Here is a 13,384-nt window from a genome sequence, read left to right as displayed (position 1 = left end):
CTTGTCTCCTCAGCCCCCCACCCCTCCAGCTTGCCTACTGACCCCCCGCAGGCCGCACAGTGAGCCCACCTACTCACCCCCCACGGGCTGCACAGTGAGCCCAAGCGGGCCGCATGAGGCCCCTGGGCTGCATGTTGTGCAGGCCTGGTCTAGAGCAGTAGTTCTCAAATATGTGCTTGCTGGTTCTCCATGGACAGCCTTTGCATCATTTAAGTGCTAGCTCCTCTCCTTGTTTCCAGATGCTCCTACAGACATCCAAGCCTGGAGGCCTGCAGAAGCAGCTAACAACAAGGAAGACACATCTGGTTGGTAGGGGCTGCTGCTACAAAGCAGAAAGATTGGAATAAACAGGACGTGCCCTTGGGACTCAGAGCCACCAGCTGGACTGGAGCTGGTAGCCATCAGCTGGAGAACGTTCAGGGGAGCAAGGAATTAGCTAGCTGGATAGCATATTCAGGGGAAGGCCGATGACCTGCTGGCAGGAAAACATGTGCAGGGGAGCAGGGAAAGGATCCAACCTTTTTTTCACGATTTGAACAGAAGACACTTTTAGGACTTGCTCTAGTCAATGGCAAAATCCCCACTGACTTAAATAGCCACTCTGCAGGACCGAGTTAGTGAAGGTAGCACTTACGTGGTGAGGGTGTTCAAGCCACATGTCTTCATCTTAACCATGCGATCTCTCCAGTATTCCTTGGGGACTCGGAAATAGTGCATGGAGCCCCCTAAGATGCGGAAGGGCATGCCTTCAAGGCGGAACTCCGAATCCTCCGCCTGCAGGCCCAGTGTCCTGCCCCACAGCTGCAGGGGGACCAGACTGCTCCAGTTAAACCTAGAATGGGAGGGAAAGCACGTCAACACCTGAACTCCTGCAGATGATCTCCCAGGCAATGAAGCTCATTTCATCCCACCCAGCAGGATCGACTCAGTCCTTAATCCTTCCGAAGTAAATTGTGCTCCATGCAGTTGTTAGCATGTGCATGTTTCATATGAGCCCTTAAAAACCTGTTTGTCCTCTGTGGACATAAAAAGAGCCCATGACACTGTTGTGTAAGAATTTCGGATTTCCCCTGGAGTCCTGGGCTAAGACTTCCCTTCTTGTATTAGCATTTTATGTGCAGGTTGATTTACTGGGCTCCATTCCAGAGGTGGCTGCATTTCAGCCATGCTGCATGTGTGTATAATGTGCAGAGTGCTTTGAGGTCATTTGGGATAGAAGCCACAATGCAAACCTAAGTTATTAGCAGCTCTGGAGAAGTACTGAGATGTCTAAGCATACTTACAAGAATTAGCATCCCCTGATGCTGTGTATTTCATGGTTGGGTCCCTTTCCTGCTCACTTTGGTCAGAAAAGAAAGATAGGAGCATTTCCAAGATTTTTTTTTTTTTTTAAAACGTCAATACATTCCACTAAAGGGACAAATTGGGCCCATAATCCCTATAAACTCATTCCGACATGATCACTGCTCTCATTTCCCGCTCATCCCAATCCTCTCATTGTCTATCATAACGCTGTCTAACAAGACACCTCCAATGCCTGGAAGTCTCCCACTAGCCATCTTTCAAGTTCTTCTTGTTCCAGGAAACCTTCTTTACTCCCTGTAAATTATTTTAATAGGTCCAATCAGTTTACACAAATAAGTCTGTCACTTTACACTAATTCTTCTCTGATATTATCCTAGGTGCAGAAATACCTCTGAAACGAATGCTTAGGACAGTGGTCCCCAAACTTTTCAGGCTCACGCCCCCCCCGTTACCCCTGTTTGTGCCCCCTCTGCTCCCCTCCCCAGAGCCAGGCCATGGTTCCAGGGGGCGGGGACAGGAGTGGGGCCATGGTCAGAGGCGTGGCTGGGAGGTGGGGCCGGGAAGCAGAGTGGGGCTGGGTGGTGCTCGCTCCCCATCCCCCGTGGGCGCTGATCCGGGCCCCACCGCACCCCCTCGAACGTTCCTCGGTGCCCCCCCTAAGGGGGCATGCCCCACAGTTTGGGGACCTCTGACTTAAGAGTTAAAGGCAGTTTCCACCTGGCTAAAATGATGCAAGAACAGATCATCACAGCCTAGAGGGCGGCACTGAAGCAAGAAACCTTTCCTTTTCAAATGGTGATTTTCCAACAATGTATCAGTGGGAAACTGGACTTTGTGAGCTCCATTTTCCCCAGATATCGGCACCTTAACAGGATATCCACATTTGGACTCATACTGGCATCTAGATGCCAAAAATAAGCATTCATTTGCCTAGACATTTGCTTAAACTTCCAAAGATAAGGAGACACTGAGCCAGATGAGCTTGTGCTCTGTTCTTCTACCTCAGGCAGGTTCAAGTCAGGAAAATCTCACTCATTTTTCTGAATTAAAATCTAAAAAACCTGACATTTCAGCAGGTGGCCAAGAAGACTCAGACAATGATGTTCTTCCCTGTTCTAATCCTGCCATACATCATCAGAAACACCCAATGCAAAAAATAGAACAGACATCACATTCACAAGCCTTTTAATTGAATTATCTGCTTAGATAGTCACAATTATATCTGATTTCCCTTCACGTTGATTCCTTCATAGAAGCAGCCATATCGTACTGATTAGCATGGTCCTCTAATCTACCAGGCCTCAATCCAGTAACCCTCAAGCAAGCCCAGACACCACCCAGAAGTGCTTCTCCAACCTCAGCTGCTTCTTCTAGGAGTCCAAGTGTAATTGCCTATTGCAGGATTCAAATGAGTAGTTCTCAAAGGTCACTATAAAGAATTTAAATCCCTTGACTTTCTAATCAGAAGTGGGCATGTTGCCTTCTTCAACCCACACAAGTTCCACAACTTCAAACCCAGCCCCACAACCACAATGGCAGTTTGTTCCTATGAAACAAGCTCACTGTCAGATGCAAGAAATAGCTCCCATTCTGAGCTAAGAACCCACGCGTTAGAAAGAAAGGTCACATTTAGAGACAGTACTATCTAAGCCTCTAGTAGTCTTCTACACTAAAGTTTTAACTAGAGGATGCTGGCAGAAGGTAAAGAGGACATTTCAGAACACATGGCTTACATGGGATTGCACAGAGGGGATCTACAGTGATTAGCTCTCCTGGAACACAAGACAAGGCCACTACAAGGGAGCTAAATCTAAGACTTCCAATGCATTGCAAGGGCTGACTGACCAGCACAGACTGTACCTCTGTAGCACAGCATTCTCACAAGCCTCTGAAACAAACAGCAAGCCTGGGTAATACCTGGAAAAGGAAGCCTGGATTAGACACTGCTGTCTTTAGTCATTGAACACTCAAGTGAATTTATTGTCGAATCATTACAAAAAAAATAGTAATAAAGCTGAACAACAGAGAAAGTGACAGGCCACAGGTCAGAAACCACTGTTATCCATAGGATCTGTACGTTCGTGCAATAATAATGGATCTACAGTCTAATAAAGGAACAATATATAACAGTAAAAGAGGAGCAAGCATGAAGTGTCTGACGTGACCACATCAAAAGACAGCCCACATGCAGGCAAACAGAATCAGAGATACAGATCCAGTCCATATATGCAAGTGAATAGAGCCAGAGACCAAAGTGTGAAGAATTAATCACCTTCACATCTCCCGTTCACTGGAGATCTACAGCTGGACCAGTATGCCAAATGGATCAGACAGCTCAGTACTCATACCCAGCATTCCCCAGATTTGCTTCTGTTCCACAATGCAACTGTATATGAGAGAAATCATTTTCAAAGGGAGGTAGACTGGGTTCATCCTCAAGGCTGATAAACTGTCAACTTGAGAAAGGATTTTACTAGCATTGGCTGCACTCATGACTTAGGCTCATGTTTTTCAGAGTAGGCACTGACTTGTGGGTGCCTAACATGAGACATCTTTGGCCTGAATTTCAGAAGCACTGGACACCCATCACTCCATTTTAAAAGAAACAGAGGCTGTAGGCACTCAGCACCTCTGAAAGTCAGGGCCCAAAGTGTCACAAGCTTGGCATCCAAAATCAGTGACCTCTTTTGAAAATGTAGATCTAGATAACTACAATATTGCTCTTGTGGCTTTCCTATAACCCTTGTCACTGCAGTATCTATGTATCTTCCTACAGTGCCTGCCACCCAAATGCTTTGTAACCATACAAAGCCACTGTGTTTGGCAGACTTGCCAAAAGAAAAAGAAAAAGAAAGAAAGAAAGAGAACCATTCAACATTATCAGTAAAACAAAACATGTTTCCAGGGTCCAGATCACTGGGAAGCAATTCTAGGTAGAATAATTTCTCTCCACAGAGCTATATTCATTTGGGCTCTCCTTTCCTATGCAGAAAAGCCACCACTCCCCTCCCTAAAAATGTGAATGGTTGAAGAACTTATTTCCATATTCAAAGATGATCAGAGGAATGGAAAGCCTATCTTATGAGAGGAGGCTAAAAGAGCTTGGCTTGTTTAGCCTAACAAAAAGAAGGTGGAGAGGTGATAGGATTGCTCTTTACAAATATATCCGGTGTGTAAACACCAGGGATGGAAAAGAGCTACCGGTATTTAAGTTAAAGGGAAAAATTGACACAAGAATAAATGAGTAAAATCTGGCTGTGAATACATGTAGGTTGGAAATTAGGAGAAGTTTTCTAACCACCAGAGGAATAAGGTTCTAGAACAGCCTCCCAAAAGTAGTGGGTGCAAATAACCTACTTAGTTTTAAGATAGAAATAAGTTTATGAGTGGGATGGTATGATGTGGTTGCCTGTGACAGCAGGCAGTTGGGTTCAGTGGCCCAAGGGCTCTCTTCCGGTCCTCTCTTATGTCCTGCATCTCATGCTTCAGTTCTTCAGCTGGACACCTGCTAGGGTCAGGAACAGGGCTTGATTTGTGCCAGGGCTGAGCCCCGGCACCTCTAGGCTTGGCAGTTTATAGCCCCGACACCTCTGGGCTTACCACGTCAGCTATGAAAGTAAAAAAAATTGCTTGAGCCCTGGCACCTCTTTCATTACAAATTAAACACTGGTCGGGAAGGAAATTTTCCCCCACTGACGTATTCTGGGTCTTTTTTTTTTTTTAATCCTTCTTCTGAACCATTAGACATGGCTACAGGTGGAGATGGGACACCAGGAACGGTGGCCGGTACACTGACGTAATACAGAGAATTCTCTCTCTCATGCTTGGCTGGTGGGTTTTGCTCACATGCTCAGGGTCAAAAAATAATTCTTCCCCAGGTCAGATTGGCAGAGGCCGTGGGAGGGGTTTTGTTTTGTTTTTTTGTTTCTCCCACCCCAAAACACACACCCATTTTCCTCTGCAGCATAGGGCGTCGGTTGTTTGGCAGGTTTATCTGGGTCTCTCAAAATTAATCCCTGCCATTGCAGGTGCTTTGGACACTCGTGAACCCCAGTCCTTCGTATTCTCTACCTGTGGCCAGGGTGGATAAAAATCAATGATTTTTTTGATAAAATGCTTTTTCAGGAAATAACCTATCTAAAGATGGTTTTAATTAAGACACATTACAGCTCAAGGATATCTCATGATGGAATAGGGATTATAAATTCTAATTCTAGAGTATGAGACAATATATTCATGTAATATTTAAGAAAAGTTTTGTAAATGAGTTCCAATAGTTCATGGATTAGGGACCGAATCTTATGGGGTTCCAGGGGCTTCTGTATAAATTATTTAGGCTAATCTTTTTATCTATCCAATGAGACTCAGTGATCAGTCTAGAAGATACCATCAGAGATGCTTAGTTTTGCAGTTCTCAAACTGTGGATTTGTGTCTCCAGAGATAACATGCTTGTTAACAGCAAAAATGTTTTTAAATAAATAAATAAATAAATAATATATAGAGGTGAGAAATAACAGACTTCAACCCTATTGTCCCTCTGCAAATTGGCGTACACAGAGTCAATCCCTTACCTCTCTCTAAAAGTGCAAAGTTTCAAAAAGTTCAATGAATAGAAGATTGTTGGGGGCGGAATAGACCTGGACAAGGAGAAGTCGTCTGAAGATAAATGTGAGAAGGGAGGGACAGGCAGTAGAAACAAAAGTGAAACTGTTTGAGCAGCATATTCTAGAAGTCTTGAGGTCTTTCTGAGTGTAGCCTTCATTGATTTGAGATCTACCATACCATTCTCTCACTAGAAGGGAAAACCTATAATGGCAGCAGGCCGTAAGAGAGATCCCGTTTTTGAATATTTTAATTAAGTTCCTCTACCTGTGGGTAAGACAGGCATGCGTGCAAAATGCAAACAGTGCACCAAAGAAATGCAAGGCCTGGCTGCCCAAATGAAACATCACGATAAGTGTTCCTTCTCAGGAGGAAGCTGCGCTGAAGATGATGAAAGGAACATGTCTGAACATGCAGGATCTTCAGGTTGGTAAACTTTTTTATTTCATACTTCGTTCTTAAGGACTGCCTGTCTTCCTTCTGGACTATTCTTGAATTCTCATGTTTGAGCAAACAATATAGTTGTTACTCTATGGTACTATCATTTTAGATGCAGTTGTGATAAAAAATAAATAGCTGAAATAGACAGATTTTCCTTTTACAATTTCACCCTTAAAGTAGTACTGAGTGTCAGTAAATGCAATGAGTAATACTAAATGAGCAGTATGGTAATAATAATTAAACAACTGCATTGACTTATTTTGTTTAGGAGAATCCATCCTCAACATACAGGATTCTGAAGACTATCCACCTTCAAGATCACCATCATTTTCTATAGTTTCAGAGTTATCTGCCACTGATAGTGTTTCAGTTACATCTTGTATGTCACACAGCCACAGTATATCACCTGTAGCAAAAAGAAAAAATAATCTCCATCATCCAGAAACAACCATAGATAAGTTTGTAATAAGAACCAGCAGATTACAAAAAGATGAAAAAATTTGCCTGGTTTGTTTGTGCAACAAACTCTCCTTTCCATAGGATTGAGAATCCACACTTCATTAACATGGTTCAGCCATTAAGACCAGGATACAGTCCACCCAATAGAGCAGATATAGCATGTAAATTGCTGGATAAGAGAAATTGAGCAGTGTGCAAAAAGGTCTAGAGGGTAAAATTGTTAACCTGAGTCTTGATGGGTGGAGCAATGTCCACAATGATCCTGCTGTATGTGCTTGTGTGACACTAGAAGAAAGGAATGTCTTCCTTACAGAAACAATTGATACATCAGGAAATGCGCACACAGCAGAATACTTACAAGAAGTAGCAGTAAAAACTATAACAAACTGTGGAAAAAAAAATTCAAATGTCTAGTACGCAGCTTGGTCACAGACAATGCTGCAAATGTATCCAAGATGAGAAGAAATTATTTAGAAGAGAGACCCAAGCTAATAACATACGGTTGCAGTGCTCATTTGATGCACCTCCTAGCCAAAGACTTCAGTGTTCCAGTAATAGAGGCTAATGTTGTTGAAATTGCAAAATACTTCCGTAACAACCACTTTGCAGCAGTTGCTCTGAAAAAAGTGGGAGGAACCAAGCTAATTCTCCCACAAGATGTGTGATGAAACTCAGTAGTGGACTGTTTTGAGCACTATATCAAGAACTGGTCTAATCTGATGAGAGTTTGTGAACAAAATCGTGAAAAAACAGATGGCACTGTCACAGCCAAAGTTCTCAACATTGGGCTTAAGAGAAATGTTGAGCACATGCGGAGTACCCTGAAGCTTATTTCTGTAGCCTTGAACAAAATGCAGGAAAATAGCGGTTTTATTGCTGATGCTATTGAAATTTGGAAGAAACTGAGTGAGATCTTAGAGAAATATGCAATGACAGAGTTAAATTACAAGCATTAAAAAAACGAATGGGACAAGCACTATCTCTAGCTCATTTTCTTGCAAATATTCAGGGTCAGACCTTAACTGCTGAAGAAGAGGACTTGGCGATGACATGAACATCCAGCAATCATTCCTCCATAATGCCAACTATAATAAACTTCAAAGCTAAGGGTGAACCATTAAAAAAATATATGTTTGCTGATGATGTTTTAAAGAAAGTCACACCAGTGGAAGTCACTTAAGCACGTGGATTCAGAGACTGTTGAAGTGATAATCTCACTTTTAATAGCAGTAGCTTCTTCTGCCAGAAAGAATATTTTCTTCCTTTGGACTAATTCATTCCAAATTGAGAAATCGTTTGGGAACTGAAAAAGCAGGATAGCTTGTTTTTCTTTTCCAGATTGTGAACAAACAGGAAAATGAAGTTGAAGCCAATTGAGTTAGCTACAGAAACCAATATTTTAAGTTTCTCATGTTGATCTGGCTTACAGAGTCAATTTAATATTTGTTTTTTAAATATTTCATTTAACTATTTTAGTTAAAAACAATTTTAACAAAAACAAACCTGATTTTAAAAAACTTGAATGTTTAACTAAACTCAAAAATACATATGCTTGTTTTGTTAAAATATTATATGTTTGCTGTTGAAGAAAAAAATCCAGAATACATAACGTTGTTGTTTTAGTTAAATAAAACAATTCCAATGTCTGTCTGGTGATGTTCTCCTCTTAGCCAAAGAGGAGGAGAAAGAATGGCAAGAAAATCCTCCAAATATTAATGATTAACCTGTTGAATTGGAGATAGTTCACCTCCCAATGACTTCATAGATATCTGCTTCAATTATCTGCTTTGGTAAATGAAATAACCAAACAACCATTCATTTTCTGATATAGCTGTAAAACTAATCTGAAAAAAATTCAAAATAAATCACTTTAAAAACGTATAGAGTGTACCTTCTAAAATGAAACCTACATCTATCTCTGCGTTGTGAAGAATACGTATTAGGGTTATAACAACCAACAAGGATGCACTTTTATGTAGAAATCCATGATAAAAATTGAGTCTTCCTGACTAGTGATTTAAATCATGATTTAAATCAAATCCACCCTGCCCATAACATTTTCTTCAGAGTTACAAACGTTTCAGAGTTACAAACAACCTTCATTCCCAAGTTGTTCATAACGCTGAGGCTCTACTGTAGTTGGTTTATGTTAAGAATTGTCAAACACAAATCAAGAACAGCCAAAATCTGGCTAAATGTCCCCATTGTGCCTCAACTAAAGGCATGAAATATGATAGCCCAAGTTTCAGTCTACTGCATTATTGTGATCCCAGGCCAGGTCTCTACCACCCAGCAAGACCAGGGAAATTAAGACCTGATATTTCTAATATGAAAAAAACAAAGTAGTGTGGGGGCTGTAGTTGAGGCTATTTGCACAAGGCAGCACTGAAGGGCACATTTGGGGGGTGTGGGGGGGTGATTTTATGCTTCAACTTTAAACCCTGCTCATTCCTGCTACAGAGGACTCCACAAAATCCAGTTCTATTCATTCTGGGCTTTCCCCCAAAGAGGATGGTCAAAGCTAGCAACCACAACTTCAACATGCTGCTCATCATCTCTTCTTGTGACAGAGATCTTGCCCCCACTGGGAAGAGCTCTATTTTCTGATCCAGTATCTCATGTTTTATAATGGGTTATTTTCAACTGAATAGTCGAGGGACAATCATGAGACACACTGGACTCCTTAGACCCGTTCAAAAATAAACACTGCTCAAGAAGGAAGAGACCGGTATGCTTTCACAAGGTATTACAGTTCATGAGGTTTCTGCTCAGAATACAAACCACGGCATAAAAACAGGAGTGGCTATGGGACAACCCTGCTCCCAATGAAGTGAATGGAAGACAAGGGTTCTCACCAGCTTTGGAAATCAGGCCACATTCAATTTAACTCCTAATATGGATTTAGAAACTCAATGTAAAGCACTAGTCTTTGAAAAATCTGGCCATTAAAAACCTCAAATGGTTTATATGTTCTAAGCGCATCCTCCCAAGCCTGAGTATATTCGCCAGTGCTTTGTACACCTACATTCTAATACCCCCAGTAAAGAGCTTCCCCCGAATTTCCCTCGGGACACAACAGTGATGTTGTAGCTCTCAGTGAAATACAAAATCCACTCACCCAGTACAGGGTTTTAATAGCAGAAAGGACATGATGTGAAACACACAGTGCCAAATTAATCTGAGGTGCAACTTCTTTGGCTTTAGTGGGAGTGACACAAGGGATAAAATTTGGCCCATGACAGACAGGGGCGGGGGGGAAGAAAGGGCTTAATACTTTGCTAAATGGAAAGTTCGATAAAGCCCACCTCTTACTCATGCTGAGTAGTACATTAGTCCACCTGTAATTCCATTGGTCTCAAGGTACTACTCAAAGCAGGGTTGGTATAATCAGTCCCAGAATAAGCAGGATATGCCCAAAACCACAAACAACAAGATAGAGCCCTGATACGAAAAAGCAAGAGCTACCCCTGGCAGTTTCAAAGATGGGTTAGATCCAGGACAGAGAGTGATTGATTTGTAAATGCATGTCATCCATCAAAGAGCTTCAGCGATTTTACTAAACCCTCCAAGAGCCAAGGTCGATGGGGATAACGTTAGCTTAACGCAGAAGCTGATTTATAGTGCCGGCAATTGGTCTTTCCTTATCCATTACTTTTTATGATAGACAAGGAATTGCTATATATTATATGTAACATTTATTTAAAGCTTTTCAATCATTTCTATCTGGTTGCGGCATTACTCTCTCCATGCTTCCCCCACCGGATGAATGCTCAGTGTCAGTGATTGATTCCAAGTAGTGCTATTTCTCTCTATGCATTCCGATAAAAAAAGATGTTGCTTCAGTTTTATCGGGTCTGAGCTCTTATGAATCAAGAGCAGATTTTTTTTTTAAAGCAGTGAGGAGGGAGCATGAAGTTTGTGAATGTTTCCACATTAAAGGAGTCCTATTCTTCATCTGAATGCAATCACTCACTAAGGTTAATGGGAGTCATGTTAACACAGAGGAGAGGTAGACCTTTAAGCAGAAACATTACTCAACAATGATAACAGAAGAAGATTGCCTTTTAAGTGCAGTGTTGACATTACACCTGCAAGCAGCACGCAAGCATACACTGTGGCAAGCAGCAACTGGCATACCTGGAGTTACAACACAGTGTGAGCGCTACAGTCATACAACCCAGTTTCAAGTATTGCCATTTAATTTCACTTTTCATGAATATTAGTGCTAATTAGAAGAGGCTGGATTGGCAGTCCTAGAATCATCTATTCATCCAAAAGACAGGTACAAAACCAGCACTGATGGGCGAGCTGCCCCACCAACATACACCAATGAATAGACCACTTGTAGGAGGAGTTCTGCCCAAATGGTCCCAATTCAGGCCTCAGTCGCTCTGTTGAGACTGCCAGCAAAGCAGGAGGGCCAGGAATTGTAGGGTAATAAGTATCAACTGCAACGACGTTCTGAGATAGGGACATTTGTCCAGTGAAAAATTGGCTGAGACCCATCAAACTCACTGCACACAGGTTACTGAATAGCCAGCAGATGGTGGTGGGAACTTTCAGGCTCTGCTAACCCAAATCATGTGAAAAGGTCTGAGAGTTCCAGTCCCTCCCAACTGCACAGCACCCTATAACCTCACATCTTGAAATATTCAGATTTGTCTTTTTGTAATTTAATCATCAATACTGCAGTTGAATTCATTGGTACATCTAATGTACAGCTTTGTGTCTCCATTCACTGAATGCTGCTGCTAAGATATAGTAACCGTGAATGTAGTAAGGATTAAAGGGACACGCGTGAAGTCAGTTTTGGCTCCAAATTGAGAATATGTAAACAGTTACACAGTGCAATATATTTGTTATTAAACTTTCCACTGAAAGTTTACTTTTGGAGGAATAGCATTCCCCTGGCAGTGTTTGAAACCTAAGTACAGGTGCATAAAGCTAGTTTGAGAGAGACATGAAATGGAATCAACTAAACGCAGAGGTTAAAACTAGCCAGTCTACTTTCACTGCCTAAGCTTAGAGAAGTGCAGTAAATGAACAGGTTCAAGGCCGATATATCTGCAGATTTAATGATTTCCAGTGCTATTAGTAACCCAGCTAAAGAAGCCTATTATATGAATTTAACCTGACAGCATTCCTTTCAGTACTCCTTAACAGTATCCCTTAGGGACAAACCAGTAGAGATCAATTTCACTTAAATGGCAATGAATCTTGATCCAATACACTAAGCTAAAAGGAGTCATAAAACGAATGACCGCAGTGACCTCAGGGCCCTATTGCTCAGCAGAGGAGGACTATGCTGATAAGGCTAAGAACAGCTGTTTAAATCCTTCCCAGAAGAGAGTAAATCCAGCAGCAAGCGAACCTGATGGGGCAGAAACAGCATAGTTGACAAAGTAGTAGGAAGAAAAGAAGCAGACCAACAATGATGAGATGCACGCTAAATAACAATCCCGATTCTCTTCACTGGCAAACTCACATTAGACCAAAGCATCAGCATGCCTTGGTTATCAAGCAGAGAGGCATGTTTAAAGGCTACACAAAAACATACTGGGAATCCCCTGAAGATACTTGAAAAACACACCCCCATTTGGCTGAAAACTTTTTTTTAGGTGCAACAATTCCAGGCAGGGAGCAGGGGGAGTGCATTTTTGTCTGTTGCATCTGGTTTTGTGGATCCCCCAGCACTTTGTATAGTCAGTTTCGCTGTTCCCCCTGTGTAGTCAGCCAGACAGTTCCCCATATTGTTCCTGGAGGTCTTTCGGGGGGAAGAGAACAACTTAGATGTAGGAGAATGTGACGAGGGAAAAGGGGTGGTGGTGCAGGTCCTAGAGCTGCTTCCAACACAAGCTCCAAGCTCAAGTAGATTTCAACTGGACTGGGAAGGGCTGCTGGACTGCACAGGGGGAGGGTCCCAGGGGATAGGGCCCTACAGATGGGCAGGGGGGCAGGCACGGGGGGGGGGGCTGAGGGCAGGCAGGTGCCCTGGGGAGTGGATCCCAGAGGCAGGACAGGCTGAGAGGAACAGGAGAGTCAGGACCCCATAGGAATAGGGAGAGGGTCCTGGGGGTGGGGTGCTCCAAGGAAGAATCTTGTGGGACAGGACTCTGGGGTGGGAGAAGTGGTCTGGGGGCAGGCTTGGACCCTCCTGTGTGTGTGTGTCCAGGAGGGATGTCCCAGGCAGGGCAGGCCCCTGAAGGGCATGAGGACCGGGGGAGGGGGAGGATTGCCCCAGGGGGAAGGGGCAAACTGGAGGCGGCATGTCCCCCAGGGAAGAAAAGTCCTGGGGGGCATATCCCCCGGAGGAAGTGTCTGAGGGGGACCAGCCCAAGGGGATCGGACCCAGAGGAGGAGGGGCCCCTGGGGGCAGGACCTGAAGAGTCCCAGGGGCGGGAGAGGGCATGTTCCCCGGGGTGGAGTGTCCGGGTGGGGCAGGCCGAGGGGGAGGGGCCCCCAGGGGGGTAGGACCGGAGAAGAAGTCGTCCAGGGGGGAGTGTCCTGGAGGGGGGCACGGTAGGAGGGGGCGTGTATCCGGGGGGGGGGGGCAGGCCGGGGGGGGGGCGCTCCCGG

At 43.5% G+C, this 13,384-nt stretch overlaps 1 protein-coding gene across 1 annotated transcript in view; it reads right to left on the bottom strand.

Moving 5' to 3' along the window:
- Positions 1-13,384, bottom strand: part of GLB1L2 (galactosidase beta 1 like 2) — a 55,317-nt gene that overhangs the window by 36,622 nt on the left and 5,311 nt on the right. The window contains exon 2 of the mRNA XM_034754737.1: positions 635-832. Coding sequence (XP_034610628.1) covers positions 635-832 — 198 coding nt within the window. The remainder of the gene's footprint in view (positions 1-634; positions 833-13,384) is intronic.

This window comes from Trachemys scripta, chromosome 21 (genome assembly GCF_013100865.1).
Source record: "Trachemys scripta elegans isolate TJP31775 chromosome 21, CAS_Tse_1.0, whole genome shotgun sequence".
In the NCBI taxonomy this organism is placed as follows: Eukaryota; Metazoa; Chordata; order Testudines; family Emydidae; genus Trachemys; species Trachemys scripta.
This window is presented reverse-complemented; position numbering and strand designations above follow the sequence as displayed.